The 24,930-nt window shown below is 46.6% G+C and overlaps 1 protein-coding gene across 6 annotated transcripts in view; it reads right to left on the bottom strand.

Moving 5' to 3' along the window:
* The window catches only part of IGSF9B (immunoglobulin superfamily member 9B), a 115,274-nt gene that overhangs the window by 12,465 nt on the left and 77,879 nt on the right, over window positions 1-24,930 (bottom strand). For 2 of the 6 annotated variants that reach the window (XM_082201352.1, XM_082201351.1), the window contains exons 10-19: window positions 24,323-24,439; window positions 19,651-19,801; window positions 14,914-15,037; window positions 9,326-9,501; window positions 8,522-8,748; window positions 7,193-7,277; window positions 6,258-6,419; window positions 4,728-4,773; window positions 2,624-4,255; window positions 227-272 (exon numbers count right to left, since the gene is read on the bottom strand). In XM_082201352.1, coding sequence (XP_082057478.1) covers window positions 227-272; window positions 2,624-4,255; window positions 4,728-4,773; window positions 6,258-6,419; window positions 7,193-7,277; window positions 8,522-8,748; window positions 9,326-9,501; window positions 14,914-15,037; window positions 19,651-19,801; window positions 24,323-24,439 — 2,766 coding nt within the window. Of the gene's footprint in view, window positions 1-226; window positions 273-1,733; window positions 2,101-2,623; window positions 4,256-4,727; window positions 4,774-6,257; window positions 6,420-7,192; window positions 7,278-8,521; window positions 8,749-9,325; window positions 9,502-14,913; window positions 15,038-19,650; window positions 19,802-24,322; window positions 24,440-24,930 lie in introns of all 6 variants that reach the window. The other 4 variants (XM_082201349.1, XM_082201353.1, XR_014214128.1 and 1 more) reach the window with 3 other exon arrangements.

The following is a 24,930-nucleotide window of genomic DNA, read 5'->3' on the forward strand; positions in this document are numbered from 1 at the left end:
AGAGAGGGAGATGTACAAGAGAATGGGGAAACCCAAAAGCCACGAAGACTAAGTGTGCAAAGGTTTGTCCTGGATTTTGCAATACCTTATTCCCCTTTAAAGGAAATGTATAGATATATAGATATATGTTATTGAAAAGAGCCCCCCTCCTTTGGAATCCCCTCCCATGCCCCTCTCCCCAACCACGCCCCACAGCACCATCCTTCCAGACATTGATCGCCCTTACCTATTGAGCTGAGGAGTGGCTTGTCTCGACAACACTGCCCAGATAGCTGAGATTAATCAAAAACAAAGCAGTTATCAACACCCGCAAGGAGCCAAGCTCCACAAGACATCAGCAAGTCAAACGGAGGAGGAAAAAAATATATAATAAAATAAATCCAAAAGGAAAAGTGAGGGGGAAAGAAACCGAAACACAAAAGAAGCAAACAAACAATGCTGGAAAAACAAAGGGGGAAAAGAAATGGAAACAAAAGAAAGGATGGCGAAAGTGTATAGAAGGCATGGCTTCAAAGCACAGACAACAGGGCGCTAACACAGAGAAAGCTGCAGACCTGCAGAAAGCTTCAGGCTGCAGACCTGAAGCCAGCTCAACATTCATTTCCTCCTTCCAGGGAAGCCTGGGAACTGCATTTGCATGAGGAGGGTAGGGCCAGCCTCAACATCAAGTGGGACAGTGAATGGTTTGGGGGTACCATTAATGGGGAGAAATTTGACACATTAAAATTAAATTTGACACACTTGTGAGAGGGTAAAGGTGGGTTAGGGATCTCTTAACAGGAAGTGTTCAGCTGAAAAACCACTACAATTCCCATGATTCTTCGGGGGAAGTCGTGGCAGTTAGAATGGTATGAAGTTTGTGGTGTGGACGTGTCCTCTAGAGTAGTGTTCTTCAACCTTGGATCCCCAGATGCTGTTGGACTACAACTCCCATCATCCCCAGCCAACTAAGCCAATTGTCGGGGATGATGGGAGTTGTAGATCAACAATAAATGGGAGCCCAATATTCAATAACACTGCTCAAGAGTGTCCTAATATGTTCCCATATGTGGTCTTTAAGTGGAAGTCTTGGATCCATTAGGTTTCAGATTGTCTATACAAGCATAGGTTTAAAGTAACAGAGGTTGCTTTCATTTTGCTAGTCGTTTACAGCGCCCTTCAGCAGTTTAGTGCAAAGACATGTCTCCTATCCCTTGGGTCCAATCTCCTGAAGCAGCAACCAATAACCTTGCTAAATGGGTCTCCAAAGACTTAAGTGCTTCCAGGTACCAGAGAGTATAGGTAGAATGCAAGGATGTTTAGCAAGGGGGTGAAAAGCCAGCTTCCCACACTATACTCAAGTCTCACACCTTTGCTCTACAATGACCCTACCACAACCACTGCTTGGGATCACATACCAGGCCGACCACACAGTCTAACCAGCCCACCCTTTGTTCCTTGCTTGCTGTTGAGTCACTTCTCCCTCCTGATCCAAATTGATCTACACATGTTTCCATCAAGCCATTTGGGCGGGGGGCAGGGTACCACCACTCATTTCCACAACACTGGGGGATCAAGAGAGGGGGCAAGGGGAGTCAAACTCCACTACATGGAGAACAAAAAAATTGTTTCAACAAAGACAAAAGGATGGAAGGAGAACGCACCTACAGTTAGTGTGAAAGACAGAGGTGTGGGGAGGAGAAGGAAGAAACGGAAAGAAAGAGAAGACGCTTTGCCTGGTGCAACCCTGGTACCTGGAAAACCAGCTGCTGGAGGTAATTGGCCAGCTGCAATCCCTTGCATGGACAGGATCCGAGGGTGCTGGCGGCTTCCTGATTTGACTTCTGTGTGTTTGGGGTAGATTTTGACTTTTTAAATTTTTTGGTCCTCTCCTTACAAGCTGTTCATGTGGCTAATGTCTTTGTTTCTCTCGCCTCGCCCAAGTCTTGTGGGTGGGGCTGCAGCACCCCTTTTGGAGATGTTGTGGAAAAAGGCGGCTTGTGCGGCCATGTTTCGTTCATGGAAGATGACAAACCCTCTCGGGGGGTAAAAGAAGGATGTGAAGAAGGCAAAGAGCGGGCCTCAAGGCCTTAATGTCCCAGGAAAGTAAACAGCCAGGAACTAGAAGAGGAAAATACTGGTAATATCTGGGGCTCGCTGACCCAGTTGCAAAGCGAAAAGAAACACCACCTGAACCTACAGTTTTTAGACATTTGGACACCCTCTTCATTTCATCCCAGCACGTGACTCCCAAACAAAAATGAAAGCTTCAATATTTTTATTTCTTGTGATGGGGGAGGAAAAGGGAGAGCCCTTGAGCTAACCAACAGTACACAATTCCCAACAGTCCCAGAGGCCAGGGACCCTATGAATCTAATCGCCCATGCTGAGGGGGTAATGGATATTGGCAGGGGGTGGCCCAACACTGCAAAACTTGACTGGGGAAGGGAGGGGGGAAATAATACTAGAAATCCCAGCTGGAGGCCATCTCCAAAAAAGTTGCTGCAGCGTGCCTCGACATGGATTCAGGTGATGGTGGCAGGGGAAGAAGTTGTGGGGAAGGGATGGGAGCAGGTGAGGCGGGGAGGGAGAGAGAGGCTGGGGGGGGAGGGGAAGCAGGCAATGTCCACACACACACACTTACCCCGAACTGGTTGTCGGTGTCGGCTCCGGCCTAAGAATGTCCTCCCCTCCCCTCCTTGGAGAGGGGATTTGTCCGAAGACGTCTATGGGCTCCACGGGCAGGGAAGGGCACTGAGGGGGGGGATAGCCGGTGGCCAGAGAAGTGAAAGCCATGGCTGGCCGGAAGCTGGGGCTTCCTCCCCGGCTGCTCTGAGCAGGGGATCCTGTTGATGGGGTGGACTTGCGGGAGAAGCTGACGGCCGCCGGAGGCTGCAGAGTGATCTCAGACATCTCCGCCTGGTGGATGAGGCCCGGCCGTGGCCTGGCCCGCGCCGTCAGCTCTGGGGAGCTGGTGCGGGAGCTGAGGGGGCTCTGGGTCAGGGGGGAAAGCCTCGAAGGTTGTAGCACCACCTGATGTAAACTGGGCTCAGCCCTCCTGGCTTGCCGGGGGCTGGGCCGAGGTCTGGGTTGGGGGTCGTACCACCTGGTGTCCAGGCCAAATGTGCTTGTGCCGCTGTGGCTGACTGACTCGGACGGCCCATGGTAAGGCAACACAGGTATGCCCATGCCTTGACTGGTGTGTCTTAGCTGCCCTTGACTCGCCATTGGTTGCATAGGTTTGTCCTGCCATTTGGCGGTGGTGGGCATGGAAGGTTGGCTTCTGCTTGGCGACTTGCCAGTCCAGCTCTTTGGTGCCTCCAGGGCCAGGATGCCAGGGTAGGATGTGGGGACCTGGAGCGAGGAAGGTGGTGGTCCCCTAGGAAGACTGGCCTTTGGCTGCAGGCTCTCGGCCATTTCGCACTGGTGGAGCTGGTGGGGGAACATGATGGGCGACGATTCCAGGCCGCTGAAAGGGAACTCGGCCCTGCCCCATGGCTCGGGGGACCGGCCCCCCGTCGGAGTCTGGGTCAGGGGCAGCGTGCTGTTGGAGGCGTTCTCTCCGTTCTCCTCAGGGATGGTGGCATGACCAAAAGGCCCCTCTGGGTGCAGAGGAGGGGAGGACATGACAGAACTGAGGGGGCTGACCTCCGGCATGTAGAAAGGCGGAGGGTCCATCTCGCCGGGGCTGCTGCTGCTGAGGTAACCGTAATACGGGCCGTGGTGGAATGGCCTGGGGGCAGGAGGCCTGGCCTGGCCAGTGGCTTGGAGGCGGCTCTCCATGGTGCCCGTCCCCTCCAGGCCCCGGTGAAACCTTGGGCTGTATGCTGGTGGCTGAAGGTAAGACTCCTGGCTGGAGGAGAGAGGCGTCAGCTGGGACTTGAGGGCTGTCACAGAGGCAGGCATCACAGGGTCGTCATTCTCTTCATCGGACTGGCGGAACTCCGGGTACATGTCCGTCTCCTCCACAAAGGGGAAGCCCTCTATTCTGCGGGTCTTGAAGGAGGGCTCCATCTCTGAAGGATCCATGACAAAACGGCCATCTGGCCCGCGGCTGATGAGTTCGATGGGGGTGGTCGCCTCAGCTTCTGCCTCAGCCTTGGAAACACTGTACTTTTTGCTGCTGATGGCTCGCTTGGTCTTCTTGTAAAGGGAGAGCTCCTTCTCCTTGCTGGGGCTAAGCATCCGCTTGCCAGGTGGGCCCTGGTCATCGGAAGATTCAGAGGGGGGACGGAGCGTCCGGATGCTCTCGGGGCTCACTTTTCCAGAGGACAACCTGTGCCATAGAAAAGAGGGGGGCATAATTTTAATAATGGATCACAGAGGGGACCAACGTCTGTAGTTTGCTTAATACCACAGTTTGAATAAAAGGATGTATGAGCACTATATAACATAAACCCCATAACTGGATGTAAAATGAATAAGCAGAAGTTAGGGTGGGACATCATTATTATTAATATTACTTCTCCTTTGCAAAGGCCACATTCACGTCATACATTTAAAACACCACAATACCACTTTAAACAATCATGGCTTCCCCTAAATAATTCTGGGAGATGAAGCTTGTTAAGGGTGCTGAGAGTTGTTAGGAAACCCTTCTATTCCTACATTTCTCAGGGTGGTTTAATCATTTAATCCATCTTCTCAGGGAACTCTGGGAAGTGTAACTCTCAAGGGGAATGGCTGCTTTTAACTGATGATTTCATAGATTTTCTTCTGCTTTTTCCCCCCAACACACAGATACTTACGGAGACTCTAAACTCTTCCTGCAATGGGTTATTGAGAGAGGAGGGTCTGGAAAATATAAAGGGGGTGTGGGAGAAATAATTAAAAGAGTTGAAAGGACAACATTGAATGAAGCACCCTATTTCTTACTTTTCCAACAATGAAAAACAGAACAAGAATGTAGCCAATGTAAGCTGGGTATCCCCACTATTACAGGATGTTCACAACATTAAATGTTTCTCCACATGACCAGATGCTGCTGCACATATCATCATCATCATCTATTAATTTATACACTGCTTACATGTCAAAATGGTTTCTAAGCACTTTACAAGTATAACATCAATTATAAAACACACACACACATGCAATATATGCAATAAAGGAATTCCATTTAAAAAAACATTAAAAACATCCATCATTAAAATACACAAGAAAAAAAGCTCATTAAAAATATTATTTAAACAAAACACAAAGTTCAAGTTCCTGGAAATGCTTGCCTGCACAGGTTTGTCTACAGAAGCCAGTGGAATGCCAATACGATAGGGCCTCTTGTATTTCAGCAGGGAGAGCAAGCCCTAACACTGCATATCAGTGTTTTATAGTAGCACTGCATATAAAACTAGCACATCAGGGAGAAGGCAAGGTCAACTTCTTTTTTCCAGACATCAAATGCTTTGTGGTATTATTATTAAACGTTTGGTCATGCGACACCCCACCCCATGATACAACCTGACACTGTGGAAACAGGTTAGCTCTTTGAGGCCTTATCATCATATCTAGTGATTATATCCAATGTCAGTCATACATTTAATAGACCCATTGAAATGAAGGGCCATGACTAACTTAAGCACATTAGTTTTAACGGGACTACTCTTATTATTATTATTATTACTACTACTACAATTTATTAACCATACTTTGCCATAAGGTCCCTGGATAGGATACAACAATTAAAACACAATGCATTAATATTAAAACACAGTATTACACAACTTAGCTGGATACCAAATAGGCAAGTGGGGGTGTAGAGAGACATTTTAAGACCACATTCACACCATCCATTTACCGCACTGATATACCACTTTAAACAGTCATGGCTTCCCCCAAAGAATTCTGGGAGTTAGTTTGTCCAGGGTGCTGAGAGTTGTTAGGAGGCCCTTATTCCCTGCCCAGAGCTACCAGTCCCAGAATGGCTTAACTATCAATTCCTCCTCACAGAAAACCCTGGAAATTGTAGCTCTGTGAGGGGAATGGGGGCCTCCTAACAATATTTAGAACTTTAACCAACTGCAGCTTCCAGAATTCTTTGGGGAAAGCCATACGTGTTTAAAGTAGTATCATGGTGCTTTAAGTGGATGGTGCAAATGCGGCCTAAGTTTGGTGGAGGAGAAATAGTTTGAACACATATTCTGTACCTAGGAAAGCAAGTGTCTTGGATTGCAGCATGTTTATCCCAGAACTACTTCCTCAAGATTTCTGAGTATAAGGCTGTCTTGACGCCTAGGTGATTATTGCCTTAATTTTCCAGGAAATGCAAGGTACAGACTCACCTTTTTTGCGCTTAAGTTTCCGTTTGCGTTGCTTGTTGACGAAGCAGGCAGCTAGAGTACTGAATAGGATGGCAGCCGCGAGGAAGCAAATGGTGGCAACTATTCCAGCCAGCACAGGCCGGGCCAAGCCTTCATCAGTCAGCTCTGGCTGTGGAAATATGTCTGGGAGAGACAGAGAATAGGGGAGCCTCTTAAGACATGGCTACAGGCACTTGTTCTTCAGGGAGACCGTCAGAGTAAGAATAAACAAATGGAATTACTTCCATCATCTCTTCACCACACACATTTGAGGAGATTTCATTGGAAAATGGTTGATGCTACCATGCTGTGGTAGGCAGTTTTGAAGAGGTTTGGACAACAGTCAACATCTCAAACACATCTCCATGTGGGGGGGAAAACAAGGCTTTTGGCTCCTTCAACATTTAACAGGTCTGCTATGGCCGTCTAGAAGTTGTTGAACTACATCTCCCATTGGCCCCAGCCAGCATGGCCAATGGTCAGGGATGGTGGGAGGAATGGCCCAACAAGTTCTGGAGAACCACAAGCCAGGAGCACTTCTAGTCCAGCATCCTGTTCTCACAGTAGCCAACTAGATGCCCAAGGGAAAGACATAAGCAGGATCCAAGCAAAATAACACTCTCCCCTCCTCAGAAGCATTACTGCCTCCAATAGTGGAGGCAGAGCATGGCCATTGTGGCTAGTAGCCATTGATAGCCTTACCCTCCTCTATGTATCACTCAGATTTATGCATTAAATAATTTGGCAGGAAAACAAAACTGAGTTCAAATCCTTCACCTGGCAGGGAGGGCCAGGACAATTCTTCAGTTCTGAGGCCATTCTCAAGGATCCACTCCTTGTGATGATCATGCCCATCCGCAGATTAGGTTTGGCTGGTGAAAAAAGCTTAATGGAAGGTGGAGAAAGCACTTCCTTACCTGTGCTGGATACGCCGGCAATGTTGCTGGGTTCACTGATGAGGTCTTGCATGACAGCCAGAACTCTGAACTCGTACCATGTATCCTATGGCATGAAATATGTGCATTATCAAACATCGCCTGACACCAATGCTGACATTTGTTGTGAAAAATGAATGCCACCACAAACTGTGGTCGACAGTTGGACTCAGTTTTTAATTGGAAACAGTATATTTCCCCAGCGGTGGGAAAAGAATTGGCTTTATACATGCAGGGAAATTAGCCACTTTTAGTATCTAGAGTCATCAGGTTGCAACACTTGTAGTTAAAGTCAGAAAACAGAGTATTCTAGGGTCTCCGAAGAGATAGTGAGTGTAGCAATTAAGCCCCCAAAATGTATTTAGTGGGTTTCCTTAGGGACCATTTAACACCAAACATATATACACACATATCACTTGATTACCTACAACTTGCTTCGTAAAACTGAATTCACAATACCATTTATACCCCACCTGTCCACAGTCAAAAGGGCCGTCCAGGTGGCTTATACTGGTAAAAATATATAACATAAAATTAAACATAATAAAAGAGAACAGAGAGAATTATTATTTTTTAAATGGAGCACAGAGGATTACTAATGCATTGGTTCCACTTCAGAAGCAAGACCAGGTAATTTGCAAGTCCCATATCCAGGGAGAAATTTTGATATACATAATTTTTAAAATGGAATTTGGATGGGAATTTCAGAAGCATCTCTAGTCTGGAGAGATGAATAGTATGTCAACCACTCTTCTCAAATGAAAGATCAGTGTGTTAGAAATTTGCATCATTAGGGCATCATTTCTGGTGCTCCAAAGGCCTATTTGCCAAGGAACCCTTTGCAGTCTTCTGTAGAACCTCTTCTACAGAAGATTGGGCGCTATGCTCTAGGATAATGTTCTTCAACCTTCGATCCTCAAATGTTGTTGGACTTCAACTCCTATCATCCCTGACACTTGGCTAAGCTGGCTGAGGATGATGGGAGATGTAGTCCAACAACATCTGGAGACCCAACCTTGAAGAACACTGTTCTGGAATGTACAGACAAGCTCATATTCAGTGCTGCTCAGGCTTCCTGGAACCTCATTTTGTTCCTCAGAGAGCAGCCTGGAACATACCCAACGCTCCTCTGTGGCAGAACATTGCAAGGAAAGATAAACAGTTTGGGAGACAAATTGTCTTTCAGGGAAGCTTGTCTATTATTACTAGCCTTCTTATTAAGGCATTCCTATTAAGCTCGCACACTTAATTCACTCCAAGATTTCCCAGAAAGACCACCACACTGTAAGGTTCAATCTGTCATCCACTTACCTGAGTCAAATCCTTTGCAAAGAAGTCACTGTCACTCCCCAAGATGGCATCATCTAAAATCTCCCATCTTTCTCCAACCCGAAACTCCATAATATAACGGTCAATCGGAAAGCTATGATTGGCTGGGGGAAGCCATGACAATAGGACTCCTTGCTGCGTCCGATTGGCTGTTAGGCACCTTGGTGGAGTTACCAGCACCAGGGGTTCTGGAGTTGTGACAGGGAATGCTGAAGATAAAAAAAAAATGTTGGGATAGAAGGGGAAGGGAAAAGAAATATTTTTAAAACAGACGCAAGAAACCTATGGGGGCGGTGATGGGTCTTGTGTTTTACACTTGAATTGTGGCACATTTGCCAAAGTGTTTGACCACTTCTGCTTTAAAAGCTCTGCTATTTCACCCTTACTGTCCCTTATGCCCAGAATGTTTTCCTCAGAATACCTGCTTTATGCCACCTATCCTGCTGCCCCTTAACTGCTTCCTCAAAGCTCTGCTCTTCCATGACACCTTTGGCTCAACCTTTTACTTTTACTGAGAGTAAGCACAGCACTAAATTTCCATGTGCCTTCCCCCCCCCCTTTCTTAAGATGTCATCACCAAATTCTGCTTGGCAGTTCCTGAGATCAATGAGAAGGTTTTTGTCTATGCTTGGATGCAATTAGACACCATTTTGAACCATTTGGAGAACCCTTGAAAGCTTTCTGGTTTCTTAGAATTCCAGAATAACACTGGGTACGACGCTGCTAGTAATTCATTCTTTCGGTTTATGGAACCTTGGGTCATCAAGGTCCTCTTCTGAGTCTCACCTAAAGTATTCACAGTGACCACCTCACTGAAGGAGCTTGTGCCTAGCTTGTTTTGGGCCAAGACACTGAACTGGTAGGCAGTCTCCGGTTCTAGATTATCCATGAGGAACCAACTGGGCCCAGTTGGCACTGGGAAAGAGAGCCAGTCATGAGGTCCAAATTGTGCCCGCTTCATCCTGGCAAGATAGAAGAAAGACAATCGAAGGGGCGGGTTCTTTAGAGGGAAGAAATCAAAGAGGAAAAAAGAGAACAAGAGAGAGAAAAGAAAAGTGTAGAAAGAGGAAAAAAGAGAGAGATAATTCCTTAATGAACAATGGAGCTACTTGGGGTTGGATCTAATGACACCCAGGACTCTGCTAAATACAAAATTCTGCACCAACATGACTCACATTTCATGGCAAGGAATGCTTGATTCTGCGGCCAGACTCAATCCAGCACATTTGCATTATCACTCCAGATTTGAATTATTTATTTTGCTCCTGCTAGTTACATGGGAGGGGAAAATGAGACCTGAACCCCACACCCTCTGGCTTCCCACAGATCTTATTCAGAGACTCCCCTGATTCCTGCAAATGCAGCAGGTGTTCCCACAAGCTTTCAAACCTGTTTTTAACCATCATATGGGCTACAAACCTGATTGTTGATTTTAATGAAGGGCGACACATCAAAGAAGTTGAATTCTGCACCCAACACTTAATGTAATGAGTTTCTTCTCTCACTCTCTTCACACACACACACACACACCTGCAATTTTGTACCACTAAGGTCTGTGTGCAAGTTTCTAAAGGCTTGATCTGTTTCCACAGCAGCAAAAGAGGAGGGAGATGTAATTTGGTTTTTTGCTTGCCACTCTAAACCTGGGTACAGATCTTTCCATCCAATCGGATGTAAACTAATGGAATGATGACAGCCCCCAGCAGTACAATGATAATCGGAAATGATATGTTTTCATCCAGCCATCCTGCACCCATGGGTCTCTTACCGCATCAACCCTGATTATTTGTCACGGCAAATCTAAACATTAATTACTGACGGCCCTCTCCATGGCACACGGTGCTAGCTCTGCTAACGGATAAGCAGGTGGGAGGCTAGGCTGACTCATACGTCAGCAGCGGGACTGCCAAATAAATGCCAGAGCCAAATGCTGCCTTCAGGCTAGGCTCACCTGAGCAGCACCTCCCATGAGGACCACGGCCAAGAAATGATTTCATTCACTCTGGTCGCATTCCAGACCCTGCTGATGCCAACGGAACGGAAGGCAGAGCATTGAAAGAAGGTAACGGGGATTGCCCAGGGCTGTCCCTAACATAAGGAAGAGTGAGGCAGTCACTGCAGGCAGCAGATGCTGAGGAGTGAGGATTGGGTAGGGCTGTTTGCACCATATGGCCAGGTTTGCACCCCCTAAGTGAACCTGCTGTCCTTCAGGGCAGTGGAGGTTGCTGTTTGGCATTGAGATAAGATTCCACTGCTAATCTGGTCAGCTTCTGTACATGAACCTGAGGGAGCCACAATCTTTGCCCTTTGCCTCAAGGAACAAAATGGGGTTGGCCCATTGAATTGACAATTCTCCTTTGCACCACTAATCCTATGTAATGTTTCCACCGAGAGCATCTGCTTCTGCAGAAACAAAGCTGCTGGCGGAAGTAGGTGCAAGTATGTGATTAAAGTGAAGCCAGAGCAAGATCCAGGCAACCCAATAAAAGCCTAGACAATGGGACCATCTGGACAGCAGCCCATAGGGCAAAGGCAACAGTGCCTGTCAGGATCCCTCCAACCAGAGTTCAACCAGAGCCTTTCCAAGGAACAATTTGGGAAGACGTGAGTCCCTTTTAGATCCGAGCAGCTTCAGTCTGTCTTGCTCTGCCCCTCTTCACAGTGACTGGTCCCTGTCTTTTCCTGTTCCTCTGTAACATCTCCTGTAGGCAAGCTTTGCCTTTGCAGCAAAGCACCTGCTACATGCAGGAACTCTGATCCTTACCCTGCTCTGCTGATCTGACTCTGCTACCTCCTCCATTCCTTTTTAATGTTATGCAACAGAAGATGCCAACACAACAGGGGTGCTAGTGGAAACTCTCTGTGCAATACATTGAACCACTTGTCATGCAACAAAATTACCAGCAACCTGCTCATGCATTCTCTTGAGCAACAACTTTCTGCTGGGGCAAAACATTTCAAGGGTGCAACAAGTATACCACTAAGTGACTTTAATTTAGCACGACTTTGGATTACAACCCATAGACAACAGTGGAAGTGGATAAGGCCCTATGGAGCAGGCAGGCAACCTCAAACTGCATGAGGCCCTCCCACTAACGTCAATAAAGCCCTCTGCAAGCAAGCAGTTCAGACCTCTGGCAGATCCTGGCAGACTGTCGGATGGGGAGAAAGGAGGCAAGGGTAGAGAGAGAAAGGAGGTAGTCTCCTTTTTGCTTTTGCCCCACTGCAGGCTTCATGTCTGCTCACAGTTGGCAGACTCTCTCTGATAGATTACCCCTGTTGGAATACAACCATAGAGCGAGAAAATGTTGTCATTTCTTGCCCTAAAGGGAAGATCCAGCTGCTTCAAGCTGCACCACATACACCAAAAAACACCAAACCCAACTGCAATTCACTTGGGGAGAATAAATGAATAAGAGTCCAGCAGGAAAGAGAATCCCAGGATGTAAATTAAAAGGGGAGGGAGAATTTAGCATGGCACCAATAAGTAGCTCCAGTGGGTAATAACTTGCAACTCTTTGCTAAAGATGGAAGCAAACAACTCCTTAGGGCAGTGACTTTGAAACCATGTCCTGGAGCACTCTGGGCTTCCCCAAAGCTCAGTTAGTTAGGAGGGTGGGAATCAATAATGGTGAAAGACAGCTCGTCTGTCATTTGCAATCTCCCCCTGCAACGCCAGATGTTGGAAGGGCACTGGGTTGTGCTCAGTTTTAGGTTGTGCTCAGTTCATGCAGGGCCATAAGGAGGCTCAACAGACGCAACCAGGGACCTGCATGAAATAAGCATGCCCCAGAATCCTCTGCGAGGGCACCGGGATCCCTGTAAAAGAAATGCAGGACTTCTTCAGCACGTGAGTCAGCATGGAACAGGTTCCCTGTAGAGGGGAAAAATGTTTATCATTTATTTATTACATTTAGATCCCACCTTTCCTCCAAAGAGCTCAAGATGATGGACATAGCTCTCCCCACCTCCTCATTTTATCCTCCCAACAACCCTCTGAGGTAGGCTAGGCTAAGAGACAGTGACTGCTCCCCACCCCAGGGTCACACAGTAGCAAGTTTCATGGCTGAGGGATTTGAACCCTGGACTCCCAGATGCTAGTCTAACCCTCTAGCCATTACATGCTACTCTTTGCCTTGGGAACCTTCCAAAAACGGAAGCATCTTGTATCGACAGAGCTGGCTTAATGCAGAAGCATCTGCCACAGATGCCTATGCTCCTTTCCCGCACCCCTGGGGACTCCTTGCACAGACCCAAGACAAAGAAAGTTAACCTATTTTGTTTTAAAGGTTCTGAAAACATCCCTGTTTCTCAACAATGTGATGGGGTAAAAATTGCCAGGACAGCTGACAGCAATCTGGCTGTTCCCCTCCAAGGTGAGACACAGCTCACAGAGTGAAGATGGTTTAATCGTTCCTTTGCGATGATATTTTAATCACAGAGGCAGCTGCATAAAGCTTGTACTCTAAGCCTATTCCCTTGATTGATCTGTGTTCCTCCACCCCCCACAACACCCTTTTCCTTTATCCCACCCCTATCTCCCATCTCTCCTTCCTTCCTTCCTTCCTTCCTTCCTTCCTTCCTTCCCTCGTTTTGTTTCTGTACATAATCATATAACCCTCACTTTCGCAAGCACTACCTTTATCCTCTTCAGGAAGCCAGGTAGATTTTATGATGGGGAAGCACATAGCCAATCTCTGCTCCATCAGCAACACACCATCCTCACCCCTAAGCTGGTCAGCTTCGACCACCAAGAGGAGGGAGGAGAATAAGAGGAGAAGAAAGGGTGGGGAGAAGATCCCCAAGGATTTGAGATGAGAAACGCAACTGAAATGCAGTTCGCTGTCACCTCTACTTTTCCTTCAGAGTCAACAGAGTGACAGAATGTCAATCAGCTTGGAGGTCTCTTTCTGCCAAGCCGTGTGCAAGGCAATGAATTTGCTGTGCTGCAGCAACATCTGAGCACCTGCCTAATATGGCAAAGAGCTTGAAATGGGAAGGCATGTAGCTGCCTTACACCAATTTGCCCATCTAGACCAGCACAGAATGACAACAGCTTTCCAGGGCCTCAGGCAAAGAAGGGTCCTTCCCAATCACCTGCTGCTACCTGATAGTTTTGATGCAAGGGAACCTGTGGCCCTTCAGATGTTGCTGGACTACAGTTCCCACCATATCTGGCTAGTGGTCATGCTGGCTGGGGTTGACAGGGGTTGGAGTCCAAGGACATCTGGAAGGCCAGAGGTACCCCACCATGGTTTTAACTGGAGATTCTGGAGATTGAACTTGAGGTCTTCCATCTGCCATGAATGCAGTTTACCCTCTGAGCTATGCTCCCTTCTCTGGAATCCTGGTGCTCTCTGAGCTAGCTTGTGCTGATAGGCAATGTAGCTACTATCTGTCTACCTATCCCCCACAAGACCTGGGATATAATGATCATGAATAAAATCATGAGCTATAAGCAATTGTTGCGAGGAAAAAACAGGGAGGGGGAGAACAATCTATGCCACCTTGAGCTCCTTGGAGGAAAGGTGGGGTTTAAATGACAAAATAAAATAAACTATGGAATGGGAGAAACCACTCAATAGAAACTTTTAAACAAAACTGGGTGTCCTATCTTTTGTATAGGAATCAAAATCAAACAGGAAACACTTGATGAAACCATGAATATATGACTGGCAGGTTGCATTCAACTTCATGAGACACAAGCTATGTGGCAGCAAGTGCCATAGTTTATCTGCTGCATGAAGTAGGACATTATTTTATCAGTCCTGAGTTTTCCAACATTCAGCTTCATTGGGGGTTCACAAGTTCTCATGTGATGAGAGCGGGAGAAAAACTGTCAAAGAGCAACTGGAGGGGGAATCAAGAGTGTGATAGCAGTGGGGACAAAGTGCCAACACCCCCTTCCCCCAATGCTGGGGTTCTGCTCCAAATGGCCCCTACTCCAATCTAAGCACACAAGGGCCAATCAAATGCTTGATATCACCTCTGGTTTGCACCTCAGGACGTCTGGGCCTCGTCAGTGCCCAGAAACCCACCTACAACACCTTGAGTTCCATTATAGAAACAAAGACAAGAGATAAATGTATTAAACAAAGCACATGAACAGCCTCATAGTAGTGGATATAGGCACTACTGAGAGGGGTGGAGAAAACCCTATTCTGCGTTAATCTTCTTCTTTGGAAAATAAGTATTGGGTACACCTGACACCCTTGCTGGCTCGCTTAGAGTGATTGGCATTCAAGCACATCAGGCTAAAAACAAGCTGTTCGGGGGAACTCCAGCCTGAGAAGGGCAAGGCCCCTTCCTACTCCGAGTTCTGGCCGAGTGAGAAAGAAAAGAAGCAGAGAGCAAAGCATGCTGGGATGACTCACAGAGGGCCGTACCAAACTGAGAATGTCTGTTCATATCCACCATCATAGCCAGGCTCCCAGGAAACATTGGCAGAGGTCATGGAAACAGTGATGCGCACGTTGCCTGGGGCATGGGGGCTTGTGCCTGAAAACAAGGAAGAGGGGTAGAGAAAAAAGAATGAAACTGTTTAAGATGCCGAGGGGAAATAATTAGAAAAAAATGGTTGCACATCAAATTATAGAGTTGTTTTTTTAAAACTGACATGGGGAACCTTTTTCAGCCTGAAGGCCACATTCCTGCATGGGAAATCTCCCAAGGGCCGCATGTCAACGGTGGGTGTGGCCAGACAAACACCGCTCTCCCTCCAAGCAAGCAAGAGGTACCATCAGAACTCAAGGACATATTAGAACCAGGTAAAAGCAATAGAGGAAGGCACAGAGCATGGTCTGGGAAGGTGTGGCAGAGTCCAAAGGGCTAGCTGAAGAGCCACGTTCAGTCCCTGGCCCTGAGAGTCCCTGGCTGCTGCTGCTGCTACTACTACTACTACTGTTGTTGTTGTTGTTGTTTTTGTTATCTTTGAGATCACTACTGTTTTGAGATCATTAGTATGTTTAACAATCCTTACAATAATTTAGTCAAATTTTCTAAATTTGGGTAGCCTGCCCTATATTATACATTCCATTATCTTCATATTTCTTATTTTCTGTCCTTATCAGGACAAAGTACCAGGGCAAAATAAAGAGAGAGCACATAGCTGTTAAGAAGAGAGAAGTGGAAATTAAAGGGCCAAGCAACCAGGTTCAAAGCTGGCAACCTTGTTTTGGAGAGGGTGTCACCATGCAACATCAGTAATTTTGACATTATTCATTTGAGGGCAGGGGAATGCAACAGCAGCACCCAGTGGGCAGCTTCCCTCTTTTCACAACCCTTGACAGAAACCTCTTCTGCAAATACTGCAATAGTCTTTGTCCATTGGAAGCAACACAAATCCATGGGTCACTTCATGAGAACGTGAGCAGAGCCCTCCCAGATCAGGAGAAAGGCCCATCTAGTATAGCATCCTGTTCTCACAGTGACCAACCAGGTGACTATGAGGAGCCCACAAGCAGATTCTGAGTGCAACAGAAGTTCTCTGCACTTGTGATTCCCAGCAATGGACATTCAGAGGCCTCCAACAGTCAAAGCAGAATGTGGACACCATGACTAGTAGCCGTGGATATCGTTATTCAGTGTGAATATGTCTAATGCTCTTCTACAGCTGTCCAAGTTGGTGGTCATCACTATGTCTAAAATGGATACACAACCAGTCCATGCAACCTGTACTTTAGGGAGCTTCAGCTGCTCACACCATTGCATCAGTGTGGTCTGTTTGCTGCATTGGGGCCTGTGGACCTTCCAGAACCACATTATCTTTAAAAAGATACATTATTTATTATAGGCCTATGTAGACATGACTGCTCACAAAGTCCACATTATTTCTAGGTAAAATAGAGTGTTATCCAGGGAAAATTCAATATTCTAAAGCCAAAGAGAACCCCTTAATCATCAAATAATTATGAGGTTTCACAATTCTCCCTCCTCTGCATCCCCTCCACATATATGTTTGGAGGTTATATTGTCATATGAGAAGCTGGGCTTGCTCTGAGGTTGCCCTGAAACTATGGAATATCCTTCCCTAGGAATGTCTGCTAGTCTCACCTATTTGATTTTTTTCTGAACAGGGCTTTGCAGTCCACCTTCTGCTAGGAAGTGGATTGTGCCTCTACCTTTTTGCTTATCTGTAAAAGGAAAGAGGCAATGCTTTGGAAAGGTGCAGATGAACCAAAGCAGTAATCAAGGAAGCACAGAGGATGTGAGTCCATAGGAAGCTGTCTTATACAGGGTCAGACCACTGGAGCTATTTAGCTCAGCATTGTCTACACTGGCTAGTGGGCAGCTTTCAGACAGGGATTCTTTGCCAGCCCTACTCAGAGATGCCGGGGAATTCAACTTGAGATGCTGTGCATGCAAAGCAAATATTCTACCACTGAGCTATGGTTCTTCACCAAAATCTGAGTAATTGGGAGCCTGAATCCTGCTAGGCCCTGACAAATATTGAGGCTGAAGCCATATATGTGTCTAGACTCATCATTTGCAGGTGAGAAACTTGCACCAACCTACAAGAAAGGATGCTCTTTTTCTTCCCCCTCAACCCATCTAAAGAGATAGCCAAAATAAAATTTAAAAAATAAAAAAGAATTAAAGAGCAGATTTTAGCAACAGGTTCACTGGAGCATGAAATTAAAAGGAAAAAATGATCTTCTCTTCCTGGGAACCATCTATGACTCAGACATGGCATTTGCCACAGAGATCTTCCAAGAAATATGAGCACAAATATGACACAGAGAAGCACATCACCTCCCTCCAATTATCCATTAGCCACTCTGCTGGCTGTAGGCTCAGATGGGACACTTGAAAAGTCCACACAATGAAATCATTGAAAAGAGAGGCAAAGAGAAGTTGGGGAAACAGCACTCAACCCAAAACACAGGGTGATGGATTGGCATTTTTTCATTCAAAGGTGGCAGAACAGTATTTTCTTTTATCTCAGGTCAAACTTTCAAGAAAACATGCTTCCAGATGAGGTCGCTGAGATAGCACTAACAGGTGATATCTGCTGTTTTCTAAAGAAACTAATCAGATTTCCCCCAGAAATAGTAAATAAGGATTAGATGGGTGGGGATACATACTGCCATTTTAATGCCAACAACACTATGCAGATGTTGCAAAACAAAAAAGAAAAAAACCCTTGAATTCATCAGGAACCCTGATTCTAAAATAAATAAAATAAAATCATTCCTCCCTGTTTATCTATCCCCAGCACTGGATCAATTATGCATTACCTAGGAGACTTTATGAACCTGATGGTACCACCAGACCTTGGCTAGTTGGCTCTTTTCAGTGAAACATCAGTATCTGGGAATTTTACTTGTCCTCCAGTATGGATCTAAAACTGGATATCTTCTTCATACACACAAAGGCCAGACTTTCTAAATATGGAAATCAGCCTCCGTTGCACTTCTGCTTTCTCTACATACCCTTCATTCCCAGCATGCCTTCTCCTAATCCATTCTTTTCCTATTCTGGAGACACTATCAGCTATCTCAGAAGCCAGCCATGAGCCAACCCTCCTCCTCAGCGGACTCTATTCCATTCTCCTCCTCGCCACCAACATTCAGACATCCTGTCCTGTTTGGTTGTAACCTCTCATTAGGATTTTGTTCAACATTTCTCTTCCTACCCTTTCAATTGCAATGGTCAAGAGAGAACTGCATTCCTTATTACAGATATTTCCATCTTCCTGGATACCACCACCACCTGCTCCAGGGGCGTCTTACCCATAGAGGCTAGTGGCGCAGGCGCCAAGTTCTGAAGGGTGCCAGGGAAGAGGCGGAGGCTGGACGTGGCACCTCCCAGCATCAGCTCACCGTCCTTGCCCACCTCCGCCATGCCGCGCCGAAGCAGCGCCGCGCCCGGAGCCTCCGCCTGCCATGGCCACTACAGCAAAAAGTGGCCAGCTGAGCCAGGAGCCGCCACGTCCAGCCTCTTCCTCTTCCCCACCAGAGGAGCTGCCCTCCAGTCGCTGCCCACCTCCTACTACAGCCCCGCAAAGCTGGGAGCGTCGCCGGCAGTGCCATCCCCCCTAAAAAAGGTCGGTAACTCTGGAAAACGGGGGGCGGGGGGGGGCGGAGGGATCTTTGCACCACGGCGCCAGATATGCTTAAGACAGCCCTGATCTGCTCAAAAGACATATCCACAAAAGCAGATCTGCTATTTTCAGAGCCATCGGATTTGGGGCGGTTCCCAAACTGCTATAGTTCCAAGGTTTAAAAAGCACAGGCAAGACTATTTCACAACTACTGCAGTTCAGTCACCACTTAAAAACAGTGCTCCAGTGGTTGAGAAAGGGGAGGGGGGTCCTTATTAAAACCCACAAGGTCCCCTTCCTGACTCCTTATCATTCTCCCCCCCCCAAAAAAAAAAACACCTGTAAAAAAATTGCACCTTTAAGGGACTGCCATGAAATGTATTTTGAGCACTGTAATTTGAGCACTGATTTACTTTTATTTTATTTTATTTTATTTTATTGCAAGCCACACTATTACACATTGTTATCTGACTAATGTGTATGTAAAGGGTTAATTGCAAGAGCTTCAGAACTCTGTGATGTCATGTGCTCTGTGGCAGTTATGGCAGTTGGTACCTTTATGGCAGTTAGTTGAACAGTCCTAACAGTTAGACCAGCAGGTATGCTGTGTTGTGCTGCTGTCTGCCTCAGAGTCAGAGTCCGTCTGTAACAATTTAATCTATGTAAGATGTTTTAGCAACCTATGTATCACCTACCTGCGTTGCTTTACACTAAGTAAAAGCTATTTGCTCTTTAAACTTTAAAAGACCCAGGACTGTCTTCCACAAAGCTCTGCTAAATGGGAACTAGAGTCTAATTCCCACAATTCTGAACCACCATTGCACTGAAGGGGACAAGGCTACAGCACTGCTGGTTTAACAGTGCAACTGTTCATGCTGATTGTTTTTTTTTTCTCCCCACAGCTCAGTGAGAACTATTTGCAAATGGTTGCTTCCTCAGGACCGTTATCCGCAATAGCAAATATAACATTTTTCACTCCAGGAAAAGAAAAACCACAAACATCCATGGCATCCCCCGTTTGATGCCTTGGCCATGCCCATGAACGCTTCCAAACCATTCCCATACCTACCGATGACGGTCAGATGAGTGCTAGCAGTTATGCTTGTGACTATGTTGGTAGCGACACATTCCCACTCTCCGTGGTCATCCTTACTGAGAGATCGGAACTGGAGGCTGCCACTTGGAAGGGTGTTGTGCTTGCTTCTACTGGGCTTCCCTACCTTGGTCAAACAACAGAGAAAGCACAGGGGAAAGGAAGGAGAAATAAAGAGAGAAAAAACACAACTCAGAGGCATGTCGCAAGGGCAGCAGAGTGAGGCGACACGATGCCAATGCTGCTAGCACAAACTGGGAGAGGGGTGCGATTCTGGGCCCTTCCTGCAGACACTTGGAGGCATCTTTGGCAAAATCATTGGCCAGAGAGGTCAGCTCCCAAAAGGCGGTATGAGCAGGTAAGGCAGGTGTGGAGAAAGGAGCACAAAGAGGTACAAGGCAGAGCTGGAGAACCAGCAGAGATGAGGGAGCAGGCAAGGACAGAGCAAGGAATGGGCATGAGGGTGCTTCTGCTGCACACATAAAGTGGGGTTTGGGCAGGGGACCCCCTTCACAGTGGACAGTTCCTTACTTGAAGGGTTGCCTGGCTCAAGTCCAGTTTAAATGAGAAAGAATCGTAAGAAAGAAGAGCAGGAACAACCCTGAAGTTACACATTCTCAATTAGCAGCTGGTCAGCAGGCTGAGCAGAGACACAGGTAATCAACCCATAGTCTGCTTCCTCTACAGTGAGATGTACAAATTTAGAAATAATTAAAACAGAAATCCAGTACATCTATGAAGTAGCACATGTAAATCTGCATCTACCACTCTTCTTTGAGGGTGGGTTGATGCATTAATTTTTCTTAGCCACTGTTATAGGAATTCTATGTTCATAAACTTACAAGGCAAACACATGCATAAGTATATAAACTACGTGTCTGAAATAGTACAGGAGAGCAATCCTGAAACCATTTTGACTCTCCCAAATTGACCTCAAATGTTTCTCTGCAAGGAGGAAGGAAATGGGAAACCCTCCCCCTTGTTTTTGGCTAACAAATCCTGTCTGAAGGGTGTATCTGTGTATGAATAGGGTGAGCCTGTGACCTGGATTCAGGAACTGAGTATTTATCATCACAAAAGAATGGCCAGGATGCCCAGATGAAAGCAATCAGTGACCATTAGGTATCTTGGCAGACAGGTTTTCTGCTGTAAACCACCCCTTCAGTAATGTATGTATGATGTTTTGGGGGGTGGTCTTGAGCTGCAAGGGAGGCAATTTTCAAATGTCTATATAAGAGCTTGCACACCATTGTTCTAGGTTCCTCTCCTCCCTCCCTGCGTGGGGTGAGTGGGGGACCCTGTTGCAACAGTTTAATAAAGATCATGCTTACTAGCTGCTTTGCTTCTCAATATACTCTGGTTGGCCTCTGTTATTTTCTCCTACCATTAGAGAACCTACTTAAGGACTCTATATGGGCTCTTAGATACCCCGTAAGGGAAAGGGAGTAATATTTTTCTTCTAACAGTCACCTTAAGAGGCACCTGCTTCTGACAACTGGTAGTGATGGCCGTGATAGCTGGAAAAAAGTACCCAAATGTTCCTGCACTACTACCCCACTGGCAAAGCACCCACTTGAGTACAGCAGGCTTCTCCCTGCAGATGTTCACCCTCCAAAGGATGCAGGTCAGTGGGGTCAGGCAACAAAAAGATGAAGTGTTCCGTGTGACCTGAATGCCTGCATAATTCTGCAGCAACTGAAGGCGGCTCACCTAACAGCTATGAACCTTACATAATTGTAATGTATGTTTTTAAAAAAGACAGTAATATTTGGGAGGCAGAATAGATGAATTCTGGGATATGAAACACTGAGTGCATACATTTATCTGCACTATGACTTTAAACCACTTCTAGGCCAGTTTTAATGTCCATGACCCCCAACCCAAGGAATCCTGGGAGCTGCAGTTCTTCAGGAGTCCCTTCAAAAAATATCCCCCATGCCACAAAACTACAGTTACCAGGATTCTTTGTGGAATGGGTCAAAAGTCATGACAGCTGATCTGGTCACTGGTAGATAGATATTCTTTTGCATTCTGTACGTACTGTTATTTAGTTTAAAGCTTTAGGCCGCTAGAGGGAGCTACGACACCATGGATCTCACCTGCATTCACCCTATTAATATCTGGTTGCATGATGAGGCAATCACTCTGTTTCCCTTGGGTTTCAGGCAGTGCCGTTTCCCAAAGAACAGGTATGGGAACCACAGGACTACAAGCCCCACCATCCCTTGCCACCAGCTGTGCTTGGTGGGGATGATGGGAGCTGCAGTTCAGCAACACCCTAAGGGACAAAGGTTCCCTGCATCTGCACCAGAAGATGGCCCTAAGGTGATGTTTAGGGTGGCACTTGGCCATGGGAATTACCGTATTTTTTGCACCGTAACACTCACTTTTTTCCTCCTAAAAAGTAAGAGAAAATGTCTGTGCGTGTTATGGAGGGAATGCCTACGGGTGGCATGCCTATGGATTTTCCTCCTCTAAAAACTATGTGCGTGTTATGGTCGGGTGCGTGTTATAGAGCGAAAAATACGGTACTTTAGCAGCAATGGACAAAAGAGATCTCCCCTTCCTGACCTCTGACAGTGTATGTTGCTTTTGCTTGTCAAAAAGAAAGAAGATGCAATGCTATAAGGAGGTACAGACAGTCCAAGCAGCAATCAAGGACACCCTGAGGACATGAGCAGCTGCCTTATACTGGGTCAGCAATGTCTACACCAGGCATAGGCAAACTCACCCTCCAGATGTTTTGGGACTACAACTCCCATCATCCCTAGCTAACAGGACCATTGTTCAGGGATGGTGGGAGTTGTAGTCCCAAAACATCTGGAGGGCAAAGTTTGCCTATGCCTGGTCTACACTGACTGGCAGCAGCTCTCCAGGTTTTCAGACTCTGTGTCTTTCCCATTACTACTTGGAGATGCTGTGGGATTGAACTTGGGACCTTCTGCACGCAAAGCTGATCCTCTACCACTGAGCTACTCCCCTTCCCTGAAGTTCAGGGGCCCAAGTCCAGATGTGGAGCACAGCTAGGCAAGCAGCAGTAGGCTAGGACTCTTAAGAGAGTCAGAATGGGGAGAATGCAAAACAGAAGATCACAGAAAAATGGGAAAGCTGATATCACTTGGTGGCTTTGGTTTGGACCTTACCCTCTGCTGAATCTCTCACAGCAGACACAAAATGGGAGAAACCCCTTGTCCATTTGCTAAGAGTCAAAGCTTGAGGGAGGACACCCAGTGGGGCAGCAGCTGAACGAGATGTTTTGGGGTGGGAAAGCTCAGAGCTTATACACTACTTGTAAGAAATATGCCTTCACTGGAGGTATTTAAGCAGAGGCAGGATTACTATTTCTTAGGGCTGCAAGATTCCTGCATCAAGCAAAGGGAGTGGGACTGGATTACCTCCCAAGGTCCCTTTCAACACTAAAATTGCAATGCTCCTCATATGAAAGCCTGCTGTAGTTAAGAGACAGCATCCTCCTGATTGTACTCCAGCTAGGAGCGGGAGAGAATTTTGAGTTTTGTTTACATTTTAAGGAGAAACTACCAAATTTGCACGTCTCAAGCTGATGCACAAAACAAAAAGCGGCTATCCTACAAAATTCACACTTCCCCAAATTCTGCAATGCGGTTGCCCAACCAATCTGTCTAAAATGTATATATTAAGGGAAAGTGGGAATAAACATACATATATTTCATTAAAATAATGAAAAAGAATGCATTGTGTTTGGGGAAATTGCTTGCAAAAATGTGCACATTAGTAAAAACAAAGGTGTATTAAGAGATATTTGTACTCAAATGCTGGCAAGATTTTCAGGAGCCCCCCCCCCCCAAAAAAAAAATGCAAATTGCTGGGGAAATGTTGAGAACTGGATTTAAGAGTAGAAAAACAGAGAGAAGCAAAACTAATAGGTTCCTTCATCTGTAGCTCCAGCAAATTATGGTTTGATCTGGCAGTATGTTGCAAAATATTAGCACAGAAACCCATGCACTGCACTGGGGCAACTGTAGCACTGGAGGGAGGGGTCCACAAGGGGGAGGGGGACCTGCAGTAGATACCGGCACAGAGGAGTGAGTGGAGGAAGTGAGCAAGTGAGAGCCAGTGTGGTGCAGTGGTTAGAGCATCAGACCTGGGAGACCAGGGTTCAAACTCCCACTTAGCCATGAAGTTCAGTGGGTGACCTTGGGCCAGTTGCTGCCTCTCAGCCTATCCTATCTCATGAGGTTGTTTTTGGTTTTTTTCGGGAAAAGTTTTCAATTAGCAATAACCTCATTGGCTACGATACTGCCACTGCGCAAAGCTATCTCATGAGGTTGTTGTGGGGACTAACTGAGGAGAGGGGAAACCTTGAGTTCCTTGCAGGAAAGGTGGGATATGGATGCAATAAAGAAATGAGTAAAACAGAGCGGCTCATTTTGCAATTGCTGCTGTTGCTGGCTGACGGTGGCTAAGGTTTCTGCAGCTTCTAAGGCTTCCTTGCTAGGAGCTGGGTCTCTCCCCCACCCACCTGCGGGACGGGGGCGGCAGTAGTACAGCCCGAAGCGAAGCAGCTGAACCTGCAGTTTTGCTCTTACCGGGACAGAGTGTGGCTTCTCTGTCTGCAATATTCATCAAAAGCCAAAGGCACTGCAGATTTTTCTGGCAGGCCGGGTACCTTTCTCCAGGCGATGGCAGGAAAGGGGTCTCCTGCAGCAGCACAGGGTATCAACAGCTCCCTCCCTGCCTCTTGTCTGTACTCCCAGCCTGGTAGCACCGTAAAATAGGGCGGGTCCTGCAGCCAGGGATGGAAGGCAAGGGGAGAGAAAGGCGGGTGGGGGAAATTAAAAAATCGAACAACTCTCATTGAACGCACAGCCGAAACCTGCATTAAAAAAATCTGCCATCCAATTACAGAACTTTTAGCCAATTAATGAGTCTGCCAAAAGCCAGATGGTTAAACAGATTACATTGACATACATACAATCACTGACCCATGTAAATTCACGGATGAGGCGGGTGTGCAATACCTTCTCTGTGTTCGTTCTCCCTTCGCACACTCTCCCCCACCAACGCTTAGCTGCTCACAACGCTCATGCAAGGATGCAGCTTGCTCGACTTGGCTTGCATGATGCTCTCGTGCGCACACACTCACATTCACTGTCCATTTCATGGAGACAGTGTGTAAGAGCTGCCCAATGCTGGCAGATTGACAGGTCATCTTCTCTGCTGGATGTCTCCAACTGACAGCACCATCTCCTCCTCCTCGACATTTGCATGCTGACT

This window comes from Podarcis vaucheri, assembly GCF_965113315.1.
Source record: "Podarcis vaucheri genome assembly, chromosome: 15".
Taxonomy (NCBI): domain Eukaryota; kingdom Metazoa; phylum Chordata; class Lepidosauria; order Squamata; family Lacertidae; genus Podarcis; species Podarcis vaucheri.